Source organism: Corvus brachyrhynchos, unplaced genomic scaffold (genome assembly GCF_000691975.1).
Source record: "Corvus brachyrhynchos isolate BGI_N302 unplaced genomic scaffold, ASM69197v1 scaffold31, whole genome shotgun sequence".
NCBI classification, from domain to species: domain Eukaryota; kingdom Metazoa; phylum Chordata; class Aves; order Passeriformes; family Corvidae; genus Corvus; species Corvus brachyrhynchos.
The window spans coordinates 1591908-1614956 of NW_008236196.1; the positions used below are offsets into that span (position 1 = coordinate 1591908).

A 23049-nucleotide genomic window follows, 5' to 3' on the forward strand; every position below is an offset into this window, starting at 1 on the left:
GATGAATACTAAAGATTCACTAAAGCGTGTTGTTATTGCTGTCACAATGATGCATTCTGTTATTGAAATTTAGATTCTGGTCCAGTTTTCTGTCTTAGCCACAAACATTACAACTCACTGTTAAATGGTAATAATACAGTCATTATAATTGCTAAGCTGGCTATGTGGGTTAGAGGATGATAAGTGGTATGATAAAATAATGAGAAAATTCTACAAATTCAGGATTGTGGAGATTGCATTATTGCTGTAAATGCAGAGATAGCTATTGTGAAAGATAAGGATGAATCTCTGAGGGTATATTCCATCTAATCAAAACATTTCCCACATGGAAAAGTAACAAAAGCAATAAAGTGATAAAAGCAACATTAAGCTATACAAAGATGTGATATGCAGACAAAGAACCTCTTTGCATGGAAGGTTTCCAGTTCTGAAAGAGGATTGTGACTGTTTGGTCCCTTCAGAGTTCATTAACAAACACTTGGGAGCACTGATTAGGGCCTGAATCTTTGTTTTCCCACTGGCATAACAGAAATAATTAATGGCAAAAGTGTGAAAAGATGGACTAAGAACTTGGTGTTAGTTTATGGGACATATTCTTATCTTTAAGCTAGTTAAACTGAAGCTCTGAAAAAACCCTTCTGCTCCTCAACAGTTGAGCATTTTCTCTTTTATGTTATTTGGAGACTATTTAAGAATATAGATACCAGAGGGGAATGGAAGAATGGTAGTTTAATTTGTTTACTCCCTTTGCAGAAAAACTGGCTTTTAAGACCTTCAGAATTTAGATGTTTTACAGAGCTCTAAGAAGCCAAAATAATTATTTAGTTATATTTTTTTTTCTGTCATTCTGTTTATGCTTCAGAGTTTGGACAAAATCAGGAAAAAACTCTGATTTAGATTTTTAAAATAAATCAAACCAAACAACTCCTTAAGGTTCTGCAGTTTTAAAGCACTCTTCTTTTCCCTGTTCCTTCCATTATCAGTAGTTTTTTACCATGGTTCATAAATTTCCAGTAAAACTCAGAGAAATATTCCAAGACCACAGATAATGCTTGTTAAACTAAACCCAGCCCATAATGATTATTAATTATTTTAAGTGCTTCCTCCTTAGGTTTCTTTTCCACTATTGGCAGACTGGGTTTGAGAAAAGCCAGCTAGCTGAATACCAAGGAACATTTGCAACTTAAAACCAGTGAAATCATTGGAGTTATTTCAGATATAAACTGCAATGTCAGTCTGTTTTGCTTCATGGATTTGTCTGTGGCTTCCCACATGACATCCGATTTAAGGACCTGATGCAAAGTCGCCTAATTCAGCAGGTTCACCATGCACTTTGGGAGACTTTGGACTATGCCATCAACTTCTACACCTGTTCTTACATCTGTGGATATTACAGTGGGTAGAGGCTTGTTGCTCGTGGAAAGCACATAAAGTTTTGCTAAAGCCTTCTTCCCATAACCACATGTATACCTGTGGTTTAAGTCTGTATCTGTTTCTGGATGTCTCACTCAAGTCCCAGAGCTGAGGGCACTGTCCTTACTCACATACTGCACCTAAGTGTCACACCTCAGCACCTCACTTGACAAAGAGTTTGTATAGCCAAAACTTGCCTTTTTCTTCCCCCTCAGCACTGTAATCACTTGTTCTGATGAAAGGCATTAGCTTTACTTACAAACATTGCCTTGCCTAAATACTTATCAGGAATACGGCAACTGCTCTGCCTCTGAACTTGCCCTCTTCCTTAGTCACCGTGTCTTAGTTTTGCCTGGAATGACTTTGGCCGTCCTTGGATTGTATCTGCAGAGTGAGCTGCTGAGAAACCGCCCTTCCCTAGGAGCAGCTTCTGCTCTGAGCTCCACTCCATCACTTTCTCTTTTGTTCCTTTTGCTGTCCTTCTTTTTAACTTCCTTCCCAGATCTTTTTCAATAGGAAAGCTGCCTGGGGACTTGCACTAAATAGAGATGTGAAGGATCAGTGTTTCCCTCCCCTGCTAGCTGCGGCTGGGCCCTGGGTTATGATATGCAAATCTAGCAAGGGGTACACTCTCCCTCCTTCCTTCCTTCTTGTTTGGGGACAGGATTTTCCCTTCTCCTTATCTGGCTGCTTTTAAATTGCATTTCACTTGTAACCTTTAATTAGCACATTCCTTCTAGCTTGGCTGGCTTTTTCCTGTTTACAACATCTCCACAATTGCTACCCAGCTCTACAAATCATACACTTCATGAGAAGTACTCATTGTAAATATGCGTGTTTCTAGGCTCATCAATCCTAGTTCACTGGGAGCTTGGAGTATGAATTCTGTATTACATATTAATAATGCAAAGAGTAATGTAGTACTGAAAGTGACTTCCTAAATGGCCTTCCTTTTTTCTGTGTTTCCTGGTACTGCCATACCTGAGTAGGTATTTCCAAGAAAGAGAGTAAAGTCCAAATATATCAGAATGAAAAGAGATACAAATGCACTGTACATAGAAAATAAAATTAATTATTTTGTGAAGAAGACTTAAGTGGTAGAGTGTGAGAACACAGCTTCTTAAAAATCATAATTTGGCTCATATCACTTCTCATGAGCAAGTGGAGAGGGGTTTTGATGTAACCCATTAGCAGTCTGTAGATAAGAGCATAACAGGGAGATGGAAGTAAGGAACAAGAATTAGGGTAATGCTTTCTTTCCCCTTGAGAGCAGTGTGTCCACCTAGCCAGGCCAGATGTGCAGTGGGACAGTTCTTTTTGATAAAGGAGCCTCTGCAACATTAGTTGATGTGGGGCTCAAAACGTTCTCATTTAAAGTTACAATGTCAAGCAAGGTGAAATACCTTGTGAACTGAATTTTAATAACTTTTCAATGGAAGTTTATGTACAAATGGTAGATGGTTTTATACGTCTTAAATGATACATCAAGATTTTGGAGAGGTCCTGAAAAAGTCTCTGTACCCTTTATGGATAAGATAGCAAATCAGAAAACTAAATTATGCCTCAGAAAGGCAGAATTCTTTTGAAAGTAAATTTGATCTGTGATTATGTAAGTTGATAAATACTTTGCTTACATAAAACTACCAGAAATACATTCAAAATGTGACATGCCTTTCCACTCTGTAATACTATTGCACAGATCATAGTAAAATGAATACAAGCTCAGTGTATGTCCTAAGGAAGACACAGAATTTAGCTCATGGTACTTCTACAACTCAGTGTGAATTGTATCTATCAATATCAGTGGGAGAATACAAAACTGTCGCTGCAGTGTTAAGCTGTGATTTCCATACAGTGCTGTCATGGCTTAGGAATAGTATTCTCCAATTCAGTGCTCCCACTAAAACCACCCCATTGCTTGCTCCCCTTTCCAATGGAAAGCACAAAAGGCAAAGACCATGGGTTGAGATAAGAACAATTTGCTGGAAACAGCAATGAGATTAAAAAATGAACAGTAACAGCAGTGATATTAAGAACAAAATGTATAAGACAAAGAAACCATTTACATGTAAAATAAAACAATATCAGACCATTTTGCCCACCTTCCTTTCTCCCACTGGAAGGAATGCCCTTCATCTTGGAAGCCAGAGAGAGTCCTTTCCCCCAGCCCTGGCAATGATGTGAGGTGGTATTGAATGACATTAAGGTCCTGGCAAAACTAGGACAAGTGTTATGAGAGATCCTGGGTTTAGGAACTGTGTTGTAGCCATGAATGTCAAAAGAAAAAATTAAGGTTTATAGACTGAGGTTGGCTTTTGTTATACCATCTCACACAATTGGAAGAAAGATCAAAAGCTTACCTGTTATCTCCTCTGACATCAATCCCTCTTATGAAAGATACTTTTATCTTACAAACCTCTTCTGTTATATTTATCTTTCTAAGTGTAAAGGACATATCTTCTTATGTCAAATGTGCACTTTTTAATATTGATTACTTGAGACATTGTATGTGACAAAGGTAAAGAAAATAAAGAAAGGAGGCTTTGATGAATGTAAAGCAGAGTTTAACCCAGGCAGACTTTCCAGGCAGTGCCTATTAGAAAGCAGAGATTTCTGATGGGCAGAGATTGCAGTGGAGTGGCTAGAATTGTACTTGTCAGTGACATGAAGAAGCACATTGAAAGGTTTAAACTGAAGCATACAGATTTAATTTTGAGGCAATAATCAAAGATGGAAAAGAGGTTAAGGTGTTCTTCTTTTCTCATTCTGAAAATCATAATACTTAGTGTGATAATCCTGTCTTTTCTTTTGTGAAACACAGACTGCAACATTTCAATTTCTTTCATTAAGGCAAATGATTTATGGCTGAATTAAAACATTGTCTTTTGGAAAGGTACATGCTCTGGATTTAAGAGTGCAAATACAGGAGATCTTATCCATGTTCCTCAAAACTTTTTCAGAACTGCCTCTGCTGACTTGATTATCCACTCAGTAGATCCTTCTGTGTCTTTTCCCCAAAGGCTGAGATTTTTGGCAAAATAGATTGCGACCAATTGCTTTAAACTTTCTGTTCTTCATGAGCTTAGAATTTCTTAGCACAATGATTTTTAATTGTTTCAACCTGCACTTGCAATTCCATCTCTAAACTCTGATATACTCTAACTCCAGATGTTAGTCTTGCTGTGCTGCACGTGCCTTGAGCAGCCCAGATCTTCATGCAGTGCCAACTAAATGTGAGACAGAAAAATGGGAAGATGTTGGATTTCAGGCATGCTGTGTGTACTGCGGCCTGGCACAGATCACCACTGGACTTCTGTTAATTTTGGTACTTTCTCCTGAATGAAATGTTAACTGAAAAATGTTATTATATGAGTTTTTGGCCTTTTATGGACAGAATGAAGGACTTGAAATCTGAAGCCCTCACAGTTCTGCAGAATGTCATATTTGCTTGCTGAATGAATGAGGGTCAGATTCGCCGCCTATTTCCTAGCAAAATTAATTTGAGACTTTAAATTTAACCATAATAAACAAATTAAAAGTTCTAATAGACAAGAATAACTAGATCATCAGTGAAAGCTTTGAGAAAGAAATGTGTCAATGAGGCAATTGAAATAAGGAATGATCATGTGGCTCCTGATGATTGAGAACAATGACAGGAAAATATAACAGAACCAGAAAAATCTGAACAGAAGCTTTGCTCTGAATTTTGAAATTTGAAGACATGTTTTCAATCTGCCAAGAGGAAAGATAGGAAGCAGTGGTGCAAAAATGAGAAAGCATCATTTCAATTATATACTGTTAGTGTATCTCCCCTCTCACAGATGTGGAAGATTATCTAGGGCAGCGTAGGTGTGAGCTGCATCTTATATGGGAGGGGAAAATAACAATGGTTGTGTCCTTGCTTTACTGAGCAGTCAGGAATGACATGGGAGAGCAAGAGAGATGTCAGGTTTGTAGAATTTAGCTGTGATCCATTTTAGTTTGAGTAAACGTAACTGGGCAAGAGAAGAGCAGTGACCACTAACGAGCATAGAGGGTGGTGATTTTTCTTAGTTTGTCAACACACAGAATAGTTACAGATGTACTGGACTGTACTTTGTTTGGCCAAGGTGGAGTTCATTTTCTTCATAGCAGCCCCTGTGGCACTGTGTCTTGGAATTGTGACTAAAACAGTGTAGGAAACACACTCATGTTTTGGCTGTTGCTAAACAGTGCTGGAAAAGCCCCAAGGCTATCTCTTTTTCACGCTCGGCCGTCTCCTTGTGAGTAGACTGGGAAGGGGACATAGCTGGGACATCTGGCCCAAATCAGCCAAAGGGCTATTCTGTGCTGTATAACATCTTTCTCAATGAAAGAAGACCCTGGCATGGGGTAGGGGTGAGGGTTGGTTATTAAACTGTCTTTATCTCAACAGACAAGTTTTCTTGCTTCTTGCCTTCCCTTACTTCTGAGGCAGTGGTGGGGAGGGAGTACTGGGTGCGTGCTTTGTTGCTGGCCGGGGTGAGCCCACGGCACAGCACTTACTGCACAGGTTAATGGAGCATTGGGTTCTGTGGCCCCTGCTGCCTGCGACCTGATTGCCTTAATAAGGATATAGCCAACTGACAGTTCTGTGTCCTTAAACTCTGAGGCATTGAGGAACATTTTCGGGAACCAGAACACCAGGAAAAGTACCATGCAGCTAAATGTCAGTGCCTAATGCTTCAGGATATACGTTAGCATATGTGAGTCATCCAGTCAACATCCTTAATTCTTCTGAAAGAGTTGAATGAAACATAGACATAATTTTTTCCAGAAAAGGTGCTTTTTTTAGATAGACTGAGTTAATAATCATTCAATAAATAAGTACATTCTTCATTTTAACTGCCTGCAGCACTTAGAATTTCCTGTCAAGGTGATGCCACAACTGGATACTTCACATTTTATCTCTCACTGTATCGATGCCACCAAAAAATGCAGTTTAGTCTTTGAGGATCCGTTCTTCACAAGAGGAGATGGTCATAAATGTGTGACCTGAGGAAGAACAGGAATAGCAAGGGCATTTTGTGCTACAGCCACTTAGCTGAGGTGAACGGTGAAAGACAGTCCTCTATCTGTAAGGGTTATTCCTAGTATAAGGATGAGGATGGGAAGTCCTAGCACAGTAGATGATCACTTAAATTTCAGATGGCAAGTAAACAGTGAAAGACTAAGAAAACTTTGCAGCACCATTCAGAAGATGAGCATAATTTCTTCTCCAGTTTGCAAGTTTTAAACTTTTCTTTATTGATTGGGTTTTCTTGTCGTTCCTTGGAGACTATCTTGTCATGTCCAGTCAACTAAAAGATGTCTAAAACCTGGAATTAGGACTGTGATATAGAAACGTAGGTTTGAACTTCAACAGTCATGAACATTTTTAAAACTAGTGTTTTCCCATGATGCTTAACAGGTAGCATCACCTGGCACTCTGCTTGAAACTTTTGTGGAGAGCAAAGGCATGGAATGCATGGTTATGCTGTTTTCAGTAGCTGATACTGTGGTGAGTAGAAAGTGATGGCAGAGGTGGGCCTGTTACATGACGACTATAGAAATTTGCATTCTAGCTGGTCCTCAGAGATCAGAGGGGTTGGCTGTGACTAGTCTTGATTTCTGATCATAAAAAATTAGGCAGCCTGGGTACCTGTATAGATTTTATATCATTCCTGTCAAAGCATAGACAGTTATCTTGGAAACACTTGTGATCATCCTACTATTGCTTTTTTGGGTGAATGCTTTTGAATGCCTTACTGGACTAGCACAAAACAGTCTGCAATAAGTTTGGTAATGATGAATATGTGGACAAAAGAATACATTTTTTTGCTTAGTTCTGCAGGAAATTTTAATACTGTCCTAGAGTACTGCTGAAGATGATTTCAACCCAGAATTCTTTGTTCCCAGTGATTTTTTGGTGTATAAATTTATGTTCTACCAGCAGTAGTAGAAATGCTCTTTAGTACCAGAGCAAATATTGCACAGATTATAATTTTTTTTTTTTTTACAAAAGTGGTTGCTATTTAAATATAATGATTATAAATAAAAATTTGACAAAAGTTCCTTAGGAGTAGAAGAGAAAAAATCCTTTTTTATAGGGCAGATGTTATTATACCAAAGGACTGACTAAATAATATTGTGAAAATATGTTCTATTTTTTTATTTTCTGCATATCATCTGCTCTCAGGTTTGTATAGAAAAGCACTGGATCAAAACACTTGGAAGTCAATGGGAGTTTTCCCATTGAGTGCCATGAGCTCTGTGCTAGATGCTTATAACTTGTGCTAACATGCTGGACATGGGGAATCTGTTTCTCCAGTGTTCATTCTCTGCTGAAAATGGAGAATGCAGTGTTGTTTTTCTGCATCACAGTTAGCTGGACAGCCAATAGGTTTTACCTCATCCTGTGCTGATGAGGAAACTAACATCTTTTGATGACCTCTTTCAGCCTGTGCAGAGACCAAGTATAATGTTTGCCCTTCTATTGCCAACACATGATGGTTTTGAGTGTTATTGGACATATGCTAAAGGCAGAATTACCTTAGTTTTGACAGTACTGACGCTGCTGTCTTCTTCCTAACTTCTTCTGGTGGCCTTAAGACCAAAGACAAAATGATCATTAAAGAGAGAATTTACTTCTCAATAAACGAAATTATTTTCTTGGGGGATGTCTGAGGCACATTAATAAGCAATTCCTTGAAAAAATATTCATCACTTCTTACCCACTCATTACCACCTGCCGAAAAAAAATATTTAGATCTGTTTGCTCAGTGATGACAACGTTTCATGATTACATTTCTGTGATGTTATTAAGGTCAAGGGAATTCCTCAATTCAGTTGGTTTTGAGCAAGTAAAATTACAACAAGTATTCAGGGCCTCTTTCGAGAAAACTTTATCCCCATGAACCCCTGAGAGTTTCTTTAAGCACTTAGTATTTGTTATTTATACTTTTTCTTTTCCTCTTGGATGAAAGTACAATTGAGTTAAAACAATCTTTCACTGAGAAGTACTTCATTTACAATAAGTATAACTGTAGTAATTTTATCTGTCACTCAAGATGCTGTTATCTTGTAAAGCTACATTAAAAAAAAATTGCTGTTTTATTCCCTGGAATAATTGGAAATCACAGTTGGTTAAGCAACATTACAGAAGGTCATCATTTTTAAAAATAAAAAAATAGAAGCTAGAATTATCCAAAATAGTTGAAGAAAGACCTCTGGATATTTTTTTCACGTAGAAGCGCTTTTTTACGTAACAGTGTTTGAGAAATTGGCATCTGACTGTCAAATATATGAGACAGTCTAATCAAAGTCAGTTAACTCTAGTTAACAGTTCAGATATGTTTGAAACACTGATGTTTAGCTTGTTTGGATTTATGTCACATGAACAAATTTTACATTCCAAGGGGTTTCGCCGTAGCTTGACTCTGGGCTTATTCACTGAAAAAACCAGGGTGTGACATTAGGGCAAGTTGTAGGAAGCAGGAACAAAGGGCCTGAGCTTTTTGTTGTTGTTGCATCACATTCTTATGAAATGGTATTGTAAGCCTCACAGGACAGGGAGAAGACAAAGAAAAACTGGGATACAGAGCTGTAGAGTTGGATAAAACAATTTCTATTAAATGCAGAGCTCTGGGTCACAGAGAGGGTAAGCGATTTGACCAAAGCCACAGAGGAAGTATGTTGCAAGTCAAAGGCTGGAAAATTGGTGCTCAAGTTCTCAGTTATTTTTCTGCAAGAATTAGTGGACATTGCAGAAAAATAACACCTTTTTTCTCATTCACTGTCCTTATCACTCTCTTCCTATACTTGCTACATTTTGTTTTATCTTCTTATGTGACACTGCAAAAAAAAAGTCCAGGAAGGTGGTAGCTGCTATATTTTTACTGATGTGCCATATCGTATCTCAAAGATAATTTAAACAAATTTCTGTTTCTCTGAAGAATTCTCATGCAGTTTCTGAAAACCCTATTAGTATGTTAGGTATTCTACATTTGGCACCACTAGAATAATGATTTTTGACTGAGTGTATAGCCAGGGGACTGTCCTAATTTGCATTGTTAGAATTTTAACGAATACAATAATATCCCTGCAGGTCATTTGCAACCTGTGTATTCTATTTGCTGAAGCAGTGTCATCTAAATTAGCATTGTGAGAAGATGATTGTAAATTATTAAGTTAGCATGTCTTAAGAAGTTACTGCCCCTGAGCTGAGATGCAGTAACTGATTGTTGCATGCCTCTCTTTTGTGACAGGCAAACTGTAGCTAATTTAATGCTAATTTAAGTCACTACACAGTGCCTGATTGTCTGACCATACCTTAAAATCTATTCTTTTAAATACTTAGTTTTATTTTTTTTCATGGTAAAGTCTGAGGTTGCTCACAAGCTATCTAAAGCTTATTTATCTGACAGAATCAATACAAGGTCACACACTTTACTCAGATGGTTCAGAAAATGAATTTTGTTCAGGGATGTGTGTGTGGCGTGGGAGGCTGCTGCTGGGTTTAGATTCTGTTTCAGTGCAGGTGCATGGCAGCCCACCAGTCAGAATGGTTGCTCTGGCACAGGAATTGAACACTCTGTCCTTAGGTACAGTGTAGCCTCTGTATCCTCTCTTTGAGTATCCTGCCTTTGAGTTTGCTGTGTTTACTGAAGTAAACAGTGTTGGATGTTGACATCTTTGTATTCAGTAACTAAAGTGGACTTTTCTTGGAAGTCTCTTTAAGTGTTGCCATTCCCTACTCAATGTCTCTATATAGATACAATTTTGGCACATTTTGGAAGGAAGGGCAAGGCAGGAGCCAGAATGATCGCTTAGGATTCCTTTATTCAGTCTAGTCTTACATAGTACTGGCACAGGCACAGTGTTTTTGTGGCTGTCAGTGAAGTTCTTCATAGCCATAGAGTTATCTTCAGGAGAAGGAGATTTTCAGAATGAGACAATAAACAGATATGTGCTGTTGGGGGAGCTTTTGGGACAAGACAGGCTTCCGGAATAGAGTGCAGACTGATAGTCGGGAAGTGCTCAGATCCTACGAGTGCTGCCAAAGTAGGGCTCCAGCTAGACAGTTTAAAAACCTAGACAGAGATTGTATCAGGCATATTTTTAGAAAATAATTATGCACATTCTTTTGAATATATAGAATGATGGTGAAAATTGTATCATTCATCAGGCATGTTGGTTTAAAAAACCAAGAGATGCTGTTAGAGCCTGAGAACAGAGACATCGTATCTTTGTGAGAGATTCACAGACGCTTGATTTCATTCATCCACCCACACAGTCTGAGATAAGCATAAGAAAATTGTTCTACTTCAAGAAGGGAAATTAACTGACTTGAAAAGCTGTCTTGGAGGTCAAGGACTTCTATGATAAATCTTCTACATTTTTATTTGATCAATTTTCTGATGTTTCCACATAAGAGTTGGTTGGTTTTATGTTTTCATGTTCTCGGAGCAGAGAATCCACATTTTGTAAAATATACTTCTGTACAGTAAAAAAGAGCGCTATCAATGAAACTGCTGTCAGTACCAATTCATGTACTTCTTGCCATTTTCTTTCCTGTGATAATATTTAATTCATTCGAACCTTAACAGAGATTGCTGTTAAAAAGAAACGAGAGTGAATGTCAGACAAAAAGAATTCAGCAAATGAGTTTGGCCTAGGTAGAATATTTAACATTACAAAGAAAGCAACCAACTTCCTCCCTAATTATATTACGTTTTTGTCACTGTCTGATGGATCCTTCACTGTTAAAAATTGTATCAGTACCATGTGAAATCTGTTTGAACTGTGCTGATATGCACAGCTGAGGAACTTGTCCAGTATTACAAGCACCTATTGGGTCTCAGAAGTTGGATGGTCCTAATAGTAACAAGCACGGTCACATTAGCACAGGCATCTTCTAGTTGTTTGTTGACTTGAGAAATCAAATTAACTCAATAGTATGATATGCAGACTGTTTAGCATCACTATTAAAAACATTTATCGCAGTTTTAGAATAATGTCTGTATTTGTGATGTTGGGTGTGCTTTGTAGTGATGTGGCTGGTTGAGCTCCAAGTGCCTGACTCATGCCAAATTAGAATGAGACTTCATTAAAAAAAAAAATGTTACAAATAGGAAATTCCTTGAAAATAATTCAGAAAACTCCCCAAATCTCATAAAGGTTATTGCTTAAGTTAAATGTGCTTGAATTGTATGAGACTGGCATTTCTATAAAATACTCAGATTTTGCAAGACAGCATTTACTGACAAACCATCAGTTAAATCTAGTTTACAGATTATCCTTACTGTTCCTGGGAAGGATCTTCTCCTCTCATTTGGCTGAGTCACAGCTGCTTTTGATTATAATCTCCATAAGAGATATTGTCTGCGTAAAACATAGTTCAGGTACCCTGTCCTATCTAACACCAACCACTATACTTTGGTTAAAATCTTACTTGCTTGAGAACAAAGTGTCTGGTCTGCTAATCTAAATGTTTTTGCACTCCTATATTCATGGCACCTATGGAGTTGCTTTCAACTGTCTTGAAGGAAAACTGAAAAGTTCTTGAAAGCAGCATGAGTCACGCAAGAATTTGCATTTTTCTTTTACTTGGTGTTGTTTCTTAGGCTTATGAACTGATCCTAGAAGGGAAAACTGGTATTTCAAGTGAGACTATGATTTTTATGACAAAAATTGCCTTTTTTTTTCCTGAAAAAGCCTTGTATTTTGGCATTATTCACATAAGGCTATATGCAGTGTGAATACCTGTAAAAGCATATATGAAGGCTTCAGTGAACCAGGAATTTGTTTAAATTGTTTTTGAAATGAGCAAATGGGTGTATGGCCTGAAACCAAAATTTTTCTCATACTTTTAAAAAAAGTTCCATACAGATTTGAATTAAGATTCTCTAGCTGGGGCCTTCTGTGAAAACAGAAGGAAATAAGTTGCTATTCATCCCAACCTGTTCCTCCTAAAGTGGAAAATAGCACAGATTTCATTGTGCACTTTCAATGACTCCAAGAAAAACAATTCATAATATTTGTCCACTGAAAATGAATAGCAGTGACTGTTTTCCTAGATGTGTACATTATGTTCCCACATGCATTATTTTCCTACATACATTTATATATGCCATTTATATGTGTTTTGATTATCTCAGAAAAAAACCCACTTTTTTTTTCTTTCCTAAAATTCATTATAGATAACTTGTATTGGGGCCAGAAACTGCACATGCTTTCAATGTACAGACAAGAGTATAATTTTGGAAAATACACTGTTGATGACACTGTTTTTCTTGTGTCACAGAAAAAGTTTGTCTATTGAGGGCTATTTCCTCATGAAAGAAGGGGAAGGGGGAAGATAGCCTTTTAGATCTTTTCACATTTTCTTCTTTCATTGAAAGAAAATAATTTAAATTCTTCCAGAATCTGGTTTTCTTGTCGCACGTGTTTTGAAGGCATCTGTTTACTTACTAGTTTTACACTAAAGCTGCTTTCTGCAGTTTTTTGTTTGGAGTTTCCTCTGTCATGGAATGGGGGGAGGAGGAACAGAAAGTATTTGCTGTCAGGCTGGAATAATTATGTTTCTGTTGCGATTATGTCTTAAGTACTGTAATCTTTTTCATAGCAGTATATTGCCATGACCTGGTTCACTGAAGAAAGCAACTCGTGTAAACTGGCCCTGTGCACAGTCAGCGTGGGGGGCTCAGGGCAGGGACAGGGCAGGGACAGGCCAGAGCCCGCTGGTGCCTGCCGGGCACTGACAAGAAGCTCTATCACGTTTGTGCTCCGACAGCCTCAGGGCTTCCTGGTGCCCGTCCTGGCAAGGGCCCTTCCTGGGGAGTCCCCATTCTGGGGGACAAGTGACTTTCCCAGCTCACTAGGAGACAGGAGCCAACTCAGACCTTCTTAGACCCCAAGTCAGAAGTGTTTGGAAAGTATGAGTGCTAACAGGGCACACAAAAAGCACACCAGCTGTGTTCGGTTTTGTATTGAATTTGGAGCCTGACAACTTTAGTGCTGGGTGTATTTTCTGGGTGCCTTCCTGGCCTGAAACGGTCACGCACGTTTGAGGGTGTAGACCTGGCAGCCCCCGCTGCTGCCACTGGCTCCCCTTGCCTGTCAGGGCCCAGGAAAGCTGCTCCCCACGGCAGCCGCTCCCTCGCTGTCAGTGCTGTGCGTGTGGAGAGGCAGCATGGCGCTGTCAAGGCAGCTGCAGCGTAGGGGTGGTGAAGGCCCGGCAGCAAGGGAACAAGGTGGGTTGCGCGGCCTCTCATGCCCTGGCATATCACAGAATCACCGAACAGCTAATGCTGGAAGGGACCTCCGGAGATCAGCCAGTCCAACCCCCCTGCCAAGGCAGTGTCAGCTAGAGTAGGTTGTGCAGGAACACGTGGGTGGGTTTTGAATGTCTCCACGGAGGGAGATTGCACGGCCTCCCTGAACAGCTTGTTCCAGTGCTCTGCCACCCTCAGTGTAAAGAAGTCCTTCCTCATGCTGAGGTGAAACTTCTTGTGTTTTAGATAATGTTGCTCCTCATCCTCTCACTGGTCACCACTGAACGCAGAGTCTGGCACCATCCACTTGGCACCCACTGTTGAGATATTTATATGTATTAATGAGATCCCCTCTCAGACTTTTCTTATCTAGATTAAACAGGCCCAGCTCCTGCAGTTGCTCCAGACCCCTCATCATCTTTGTGGCCCTCCTCTGGACCCTCTCCAGTAGCTCATTGTCTTCCTTGTGCTGTTTGGTTGCTCTTGTCCCCAGTACTTCAGGGGTCTCTCTTCCTGGTTTGTGGTTGAGGTTTTAAAAGCACTCTGCAGCTTTATAGGTTTTGGCTGCTGAGGAGATTTCTTTCCCTCCTCTTTGTCTTGCTCCCTTTTGTGTTTTCTGTTGGATGAGTTTGCTGTGTAATGGCAGGTAATGGCCATGCAGTAATCTGCATAAGTGGAGAAAGGCAAATGCAGGCTGAAAATGTACCAGAGAAGTGTGTTGGAGCTACTGCCTGATTTCACAGCATCATGCAGCCAAGACAGAAGACATGAAATAATACATGGCCCCTTAACTGGCGTAACACTGAACAACGCTGTGCCTGCAGCTGTATTACAGCACTGCACATTCAACATGTGCCACAGAGAAGTATAGAGCCAGGAATCCTATTCCAGTTGAGGATTTTATGCTTCTGTTATTTTTCAAATAACGTTAAGATTTTTTTTCTTTCTAACTGTAAACCTTTTGGATACAGTCAAAGACTTAAAATTCCTTTGTATGCCAAACTGCTGCTGAGGTGCTTTGTGTCCTTGGTGTTATATTCAACATCTTTATTCAGTTCTGCATTTCCATTCTTCACAGTGCTGTTGTAACGCTTAACTAATTAATGTCTACACATTGTTTAGTGTCCTTGAGCAAATAGAAATATAAAGCTACACATATATAGGAAAAAACCTAGTATTTCAGGCCTTCTGAACTCTGGTTTCAATGTGTAGTCACAAAACTGAATTGCCAAAGTGAGAAGCAGGAAAGAAGCTTTATGAGAAGCTGCAATGAGGAAAGGATATCCAAAAGCATTACTTTTTTCTTTTCTCCCTACTAATTAACTGCTCCCAAATTATTTTACTTCCCAAAATTGAGGCAAGAAAAATAACAAAAATAGTTATTCCAATAACTAAATGATACCAGGAGAAGAAAAGAAAATTTTATGCCCAAAATAATAATTCTCATCATGGTCTAGGTGACAATTTCTGTGTGGGGTAAAAAATAAAGAATCAATATTTTCTGAGGTTCATTTTTCTGTTAATTGCTACTGTATTAGGGCAGGACTTCTTCCATCTTGTCTTTGGGATTGTGATTTACATTTAAAATCTATGTTGCAATGTATGTAATAAACTACAATAAGCTAAAACCATTAATTTTTAAGTCAACATACATGTCTGCAGACTCAGCAACTGCCACAATTTTAGTATTTGAGTGTGAATTTTTATTACCTAGTTCATGGTTGGCTTATGAAGTTCAAAAACAGCAACAACAAAAATGAAAGGCTTGAGCTGATTTTAAATGAATTTTGACAGATTTATAATCTGCTATCAGGGATTCCAAAAGTAAAGACAAAAGCTGCTTTTGGAGGGTAAATGATTTCTTGAAAATTATTTGCTTGTTGAAATGAAGGGAATGAACAGGCTCAGATGTTTATTGATTTAAATATGTAGCATTTTTATTTGTGAATGATTTTGAAATTGGTAATATCTAAGCTCAGTTATTGTGCAGTTAATTACTATGGACACTTGGTTTGCAAAATGTGTGGCTTTACAGCTAACTTCTGCCAAAGACCACATTGTTAAATAACATCTCATTTTTTAGACATACACATGAAGTGGCATGGGAGTATGTTCATAGTCATGCACACAGATCTCCAGAGAGAAGTCTGAATAAGTAAATATCAGTGAGGTTTATTTTGCAATTGTCATTTTATATGTCTTGGAATAGATGTGTCAGATTTGTATAAATAAAGCTTTTAAAATAATGGCTTTTATGTAAAAGTTCAGTCATTATTTTTTGTTTTGACTAAAACATCCCTGCTTCTGTCTTCCCACATACTGGTAGTGATGCAGATCTCCTAAAGCCTGATCAGCTTTCCTGACCTTGGCTGTTGTTATCCAGTCTTAGGGAAGTATTGTGGAACAGATCATCTTTTAGTTATCAAGACCAAGTGTTCTTCGCTTGATTTCTCACTTTAACATGTTACCACTGGTAAAAGATTTCTGCATTCATTTCTTTAAGTATTGTCAAGTACTACTCAGTGACATATGTATTAATAAGAAGCATGTAGAAAAGTCACCCAGCACATCTGTTATTGTCTTCTTCCCATCTCAGGCACAGATCCTGGGATTGGTGCTGGCTATTCTGCCTCAGGAATCCTCCCAATGGCCAGATTCTGCATGAAAATCATATGTGTATTCAATAAAAAATAAATTTAAGGTTAGCATTTCCTTTCTTACGGTAGTCCCACTGATGGGACTTAAGACACAGTAAGCCATGTAACACAACTGAAATAGCAATATTTAAGTGAATGGATGAGCCTTTCATGGGGCTAGGTTTGCAGGGTGACTTACTGAGGCAGATAATAAAGGGCAGCAGTAACATGTGAGCCACCCTTTTGAGGTTATTGAGAAAGCTCAGCTGAAAACAAAACTTCTCTGTAAGTGCTTGCATGAGCATGATCTCTTTCTAAAACAAGAGCAAAGCATGGAGATTTGTTTCTCCATCATCAAATGACTGAGTAGTTCGTACAAAGGTAGGTGACAATCTGAACCTTTTTACTTGTAAAGCAGCAGAAGAGAATAATTCTGTGGTCAACGTGTCAGTACTCGTTTGTTCAGTCATTCCTACGTTAGACAATTGACAGTGCAATATCCAAGTGATAGATGCTGACCAGGTACTATGGTGTCAGTCGATGGACTCCAGTGTTTCTGCAGCCCGCTTTCCAAGGCAAGGCATGTGATATGTAGCCCCCAGTTGTCCCACTGATATTAACTCCTTAGTTAATAAGAGACAGATTTTATGAATTGGTGAGTGTGCCTTGGAGCCAGGGACCTTGAGAACCATGGGCAGGTGAAGCTTCAGTTTCAGAGAGTTGAATTCAGCCCTGCATCTATGTGCAGAGGCAAAAACTACTGCTGGCCATTGACTGCCACACTGACGCCTTTGAGGTCACACCAGCAGGCACTTCCAGGTAAGTACTGTGTCTGAGCTGGATTGCTGCTTAGAACTACTGAGTGAATTAAGTTGTGCCATAATTTTAAAAACAAAACTCTACCTATATTCTGTTGCAGTCTGCATATCATAACACATTTGAGCTGCTGGTGGAGGAAATTAAGCACTATTAGCCTTGACTTGTATTTTGCCAGATTCTCTCCTTTACACTGTATCCACAGACTGTTAATAAGTACTAACTAAGAAGCAAGTTAGCTGTTTGATCTTGGTTTTGAATACATCACCTCATGTAGTTTTGGGCTCTATTTTATTTCTCTTTATTAATTCAGTCATTTTATAGTGTTTGTTACTTTTTCTTCTCCTGCTTCTTATCTTCTTTGTTAAAAATCATGGACATGTAACTCAAGGTTTGGAGATGTAGCTTTGAGAAACAGATGTAGAAGTCTAAATTTCATCCTAAAGGATAATTTTCACATATTTGGTTTCAATATATTACACAATCTGAAAAACAGATTTAGAAGATCCATCAAGCAGTAATAGCTCAATAGATTCTTCGATGTGGTGCTATCACAGTGAGAATAAAATGTCAAAAAAGTAGTAACAGTGAAGTTTAAGATAAGTACTTTGTTCACGTCTAGTAAGAGCTTTGCCAATGAAAAGGGGCACCTGTTTCAGCTTCACTGAGGAGGTCATGTTACTGACTGTCCATCGAAAAACAGTTGGACTCAGTCTGGAAAGACTGGCTACAAAGGCTAGAGCATGATTCAAACTTTCAAAAAAAAATTTTTTTTGTTAGGATTAAAAACAAGCAAAAAAACCAAACAAAAACAACACAAAAACCACAAAAACCAAAACCAAACCAAAACCAGGGAAGTGTTTGGTATTTGAAAGCTTGATATTATGGAGTCTTGTTATAAGACCTAAAGGTTACAATTTTACAATTTCACACAGCTGATTTATATTTTAGATGAATGGCCAAAAGTAGCAAAGCATGTAAAATACTTAAAAAATACATTTTAACTGTAACTTAAACAGGAATTGATGGAATAAATTACTCTTTTCTGTCATAACATGTAAACAAGAGAATTATTTCCACATTGGCGGAAAAAGGAATGAATATACTTTGTTCTCATATGGCTCTCATAACAAAAACTAACAATGAAAACTTACCTAGTGTGATTTTGTAATTTTTGTTTTAAATTCTTATTGTATCATGAAAGATTCCTTAGGGTGAAATGTCTTGGGTTTTAGTGAAATGTCTTGGGTTTTGGAATTACTATGCATGAAAGTATAACAATTTAAAGGTAAAATTTTCATATGCAGCCAAATCAGATGAGAGACAAGTCATAAATGAAAGGAAAATATATTCTTAAATAATCATAGCCGAATACTCAATTTTAAAGATCCTAATTCACCACAGAAGAATGTATTTTGGCATGTAGGGTTTTGGCATGATGTTTGTGTAAAAAACAGTATGAACATAAGGAGGGGAGTTGGTATCATAATGTGTAGGAGAAATGCAGCAGTAGATTTGAATAACCTTGTGCCTTGTAGTTCGTATTTCTGATCCAATTTTGCACTTTCTTTAGTTCTGTGATGATTACAAGAGAGCTTTGTGGTGTAAATTTGGAGTTTTCATTTGGAGGTGGGGTGAGGAATTCGCTAGGATCTACTACAGTTGTTGTGACCAAAAATGATTATGTTCTTTGCTGTCACCCTGCATTTTGTCAGGTGTAATAGAAATGCCAGCTGCTCCTCACTTGCTGAAATCACTGTTTTCTTGTCGTGGGTACATGTAAAGATCAGATTTGCACAAAATGGAGAAAAAAGCTCAAATTAGGGAGTATGAAAACTGTAGATAAGGATTTGCTGAGAGTGAATCTGCATATCAGAAAAAAGTATCATGAAACACTAGGAGAGTGTTGTGATTCAAAGGGGTATTTTGTAAATATCTTGTTAGTTTTGTAAATGCATCACAGCCCTCTCAGCCTTGGAATGTATAACATACTACCATTGTCATTTTCTGAGTGAACAGAGTGTATGTTGGGACTTTGAAATATAGAGGTCATGTTCTTAAAATTTCTGGTATCATGAATCTAGGTTATGAAAACTATTGACTTAACTTAAGAATTGTAACATAAAGAAAATTGAAAGAAAGCATCAGCTTTCCAGGATACACACTGGTAATTACTTTCCTGGTCTTGAATATATAAGGGAGATTATACAACTTTTCTTGTAAAGAAACTTTGATACTTGTTCATAGGCAAAAGTGTCACTTTCCCATGAAAAAATGTATTGTTATGGCAGTAAGTGGCACTTTGTAAATGGCCATATATCATTTGGGTGCTGGGAAAACACAAGCATTTTTGATAAATGCAGTTTCAGTGCCTTTCAAGGTATCTCAAGGTCAGGGGAAAAAATGAAAAAAAAATAGCATGTTATTTTTAAAAATGTTTGCTCAACTTCCATGTTTCACTATTCATACTATCTAATGATATCACATCTACTGTGTCGGTTTTAAGAAAGAAATTTTTGATTTTTATTTTATTATTTAAGGTTAATATGGGACATGTTGTGTTAGGAATTAAGCAAATCAAAGTTTGTAGACTTTTGATATTGAGGATTTTTTTTGTCGTAAATGTGCAGAATTTTAACCACATGGAATTAGATCACTCAATTTCAGTGCTCAGAGAAATTTTATTTTAGGTTCACCTTATGAACTTTCTTCCTACCTGATTGTTGTTTTGCGTAACTCATCTGGTGCCACTGAAGTCACTGCCAATTTACATTAAAATAAGTGCAAATTTTGTGCTCTTACTTGTGTTGCAAGCTTCAAAAAAAACCACGTGGAGTTTAGACAAAGATAAACGAACAGGGAGTGGATTATTTTGTTTCAAGCTTATTTGTACAAAGGTATATTCTTTATCAATGAATAGTTGCTAAAAGCATGTTTCTGAGAAGTTGACAGATTCTGACTGTTAGATTTAGTTCATCTTGTAGAGGTGGGGAAAGCCCTGTTCATCACAGAAATGCTCTTAGGAGGTTTCTTTGCTGCTGAGTTTGTGAAAGGGCAAAGGTGAAGGAGTGGGGAGAAAATTCTTTTGCTAACACAAGTATTTCCTGTAGACAGCAATTACATACAGGTCTGTGAACTTTAGTTAGCTACCCACAAGCATTTGAACTGTGAGCTCAATGTAGTGTTTGTACAACCTTCCTTTATTTCCAAGGTATCTGGTAGAGACTTTTTAAAAATTAAATACTTTTTTTTTTCTCCTGTTACAAGTGAAAGATCAAATAATGCAATTATTTGACCATTTTCTCACCAATTTACAGTCTGTGTACCCTAAGAGAGTTCATTAAGTAGGAAGCATACATAGAAGCTCAGCTTTTTCCTGACTTTTTCTGCAAGCTATGATTCTAACTGTGCTACTCTATATCTAGCTATTTTACAGTGCTTTTGTCAACTCATTGCTAGATGTTCCTTGACTCGGAGTTCTGTGCTTGAGCTTAATTTGGATTAAATTGTACATTTCCTTTTCTCTGTGGCTCTTACTCAAATGGAGGTGTTGCTTAATGCTGCCTCTAAGTCTTGTGTGTTTATTCCTAAATAGTAATAGTGTATAGTAACAATGAGGAAAATCTGTATAATGGCTACATCTAATCTGGTACAATAAAGAAAAATACTATTTCAAAGGAAAATGTATTCTAGTCAGTTGTAGGTAGAACAATATCCTGCGAATTTTCTGTTTTGTTGAAATAGTGGCCTTCTGCTAAGGAATTCTGATGGATGGGATGGTATTTCTGGATACTAGTTTATGGAGTACAGGCATTGTGGGTTCTGAAAGCCTTGATCCCATGTAACCACCCAATATATGTACATGGTCCCTTCTCTTGGCATAAAAAGCAGTTATTTTCTACTAATACTTTCAAAAGTCACAAAGGAATCCAAGCAAATTGTGAAAGGGGCTTCCTGTAACTTAGTACCAACTATTCAGTCATTTCTGATTGGACCAGGTTGTAGCATCCCAAGCCTTTCAAGCAAAATCCCTCTTCCTGGCCTGAGAAATACAGCTCTGCAATGTTCTCATTTAGGTCCTGGGTGCCACATGCACCCTGTGGTCCAAAGGAGACCAGGACCACAGAGCAGGATTGGGTTTTTTTTTTTTTTATTTAACTCCTGTCAAATATAGCAGAGAATGCTTGCAAATTGTGTTTGGTATTGTTAGACATCATTGACTGACCATGGTTTGTCATCAAATAGGATCATGCAAGAATGCTGGACTAGCACTGGGGGAATGAGAAAAGGAGCAGCATCAGCACAAAAGCTGTATCTCACTGTAACTGGACATGTATGAGCTGTGTTGAGATGTGTCCAAGTGTTATGAAATTCCAAAACCAGAATTATTTCAACTGTTTCCTGATCATAGCATTGTTTGAAAAAATAGCCCCAAAATAGAGAGATACAAAATAAATGCTGGCTGGAAACCCTTGGGGAGTTGATTGTTCAGAGATACTAAGAATGCACACATCCTGTAGAAATCCAAGAACTCATTGAATACAGAGTGCTTGAGTTATAGAGGCCTTAAATTTACTGCTTTACCTTTAATTTGTTCTATGCCTCACATCACATCTTTAAGTCAAATACTGTTCTATTTTGTACTTATATTGAGTTTGAGTTATATATTCTGTCTTATCATACTGCTATTTTCTGATATGGGCATATTCACCTTTTTGTGTCAGTGCACATGCTTAGAGCAGTTTTCCCTTTCCATCAGGAAGACGTCTACAACTGTGCCCTGGACTTAGCAATCTTTTCAGTGCCTTCAATAGGCCACTACCCTTTTTCCCCAGAAGACCTCTCATTAAGGCAATCAGCTGGGTATTTCAGTGTTTCAGAATTGAATACAGAGTGAGCTTTTTGTTTCACAGTTTTATTTTGTCCTGTTAAACTTCTAATTGCCACCTGGACTTGATATATTTGATTAATATCAGGTGGTACTGCACTCCTTTTTGCCGTCCCTGGACAGGCCTAGCCTGCGTCAGACACATCACCTGCTATGGAACACTAGCATCAGTCATTGTATCTGACAGCACAGTTCATACACATTCCTGTGGAAGGAAGGTCTACGAGTGAGCAAAAAACATTCTGCAGGCATATGCTAACCAAGTGTTTAAAAACTTTAAAAGGAGAGTATTTTATTTAAGATATTCTACACTGGCATTTTGCAAACAGCTCATATAATTGGCAAATTATACTTTTACACACAATTTAAATGACCTGCTCTCAGAAGATATTTGACTGTTAACTATCTGGAAGAACATAATACATGATTCCTATTGTCTTATTTGGAAATTCTTGATTTCCAAATACCTTTAATGGATAGAAAGGGGTTTATACCACAAAAGGTGATACATTTACAAAAGGATATGTCTGATGTCCTGATTTTAGAAGTAGTAATGTCACTCAGGAATACACTGGAAAATAAACAATATCTAAGTAACTTAAAACCTTTTTAAATATATAATTTTTTTTTGCTTTATCGATATGATGAAAAGAACAATACTTATTCCTTTTGATAAAGCTATATGTCAAAAGCAAAGCAATATTAGTTTACCTATAGACAAAAAGCATAAGAAAAATGGAAGGAACTGGCAGCAGTATCAGTGTTCTTTCAGGCTTCAATGCACTAACATTATAAGAGCCTGAAATTTTGTTTGGTTAATACAAAGCAAAGCAGGTTTTGGTTAGCCTTGCTTGTCAGTGATCAACAGGCAGATTGTTGGTGTCGTATGCTTCCACATGGGGTTTCTGTGTATTTCTTATCACCATACTAAAAGAGAAAAACACTCTTAGGTTCAGTTCTAAAACTCCCCAGTCATCTCTGTTTTAGGTTGTAAGTCAAGCAGCAAAGTGAGATTAGTGCTGGT

General features: G+C 37.9%; 1 protein-coding gene across 3 annotated transcripts in view; it reads left to right on the plus strand.

Annotated features, from left to right (window-relative positions):
• The window catches only part of SMYD3 (SET and MYND domain containing 3), a 371713-nt gene that overhangs the window by 256653 nt on the left and 92011 nt on the right, over positions 1-23049 (plus strand). Inside the window, exon 7 of one of the 3 annotated variants that reach the window (XM_017740180.1) lies at positions 6842-6931. The exons of the other annotated variants lie outside the window; for them this stretch is intronic. Coding sequence (XP_017595669.1) covers positions 6842-6931 — 90 coding nt within the window. The remainder of the gene's footprint in view (positions 1-6841; positions 6932-23049) is intronic. 3 annotated transcript variants of the gene reach the window in all.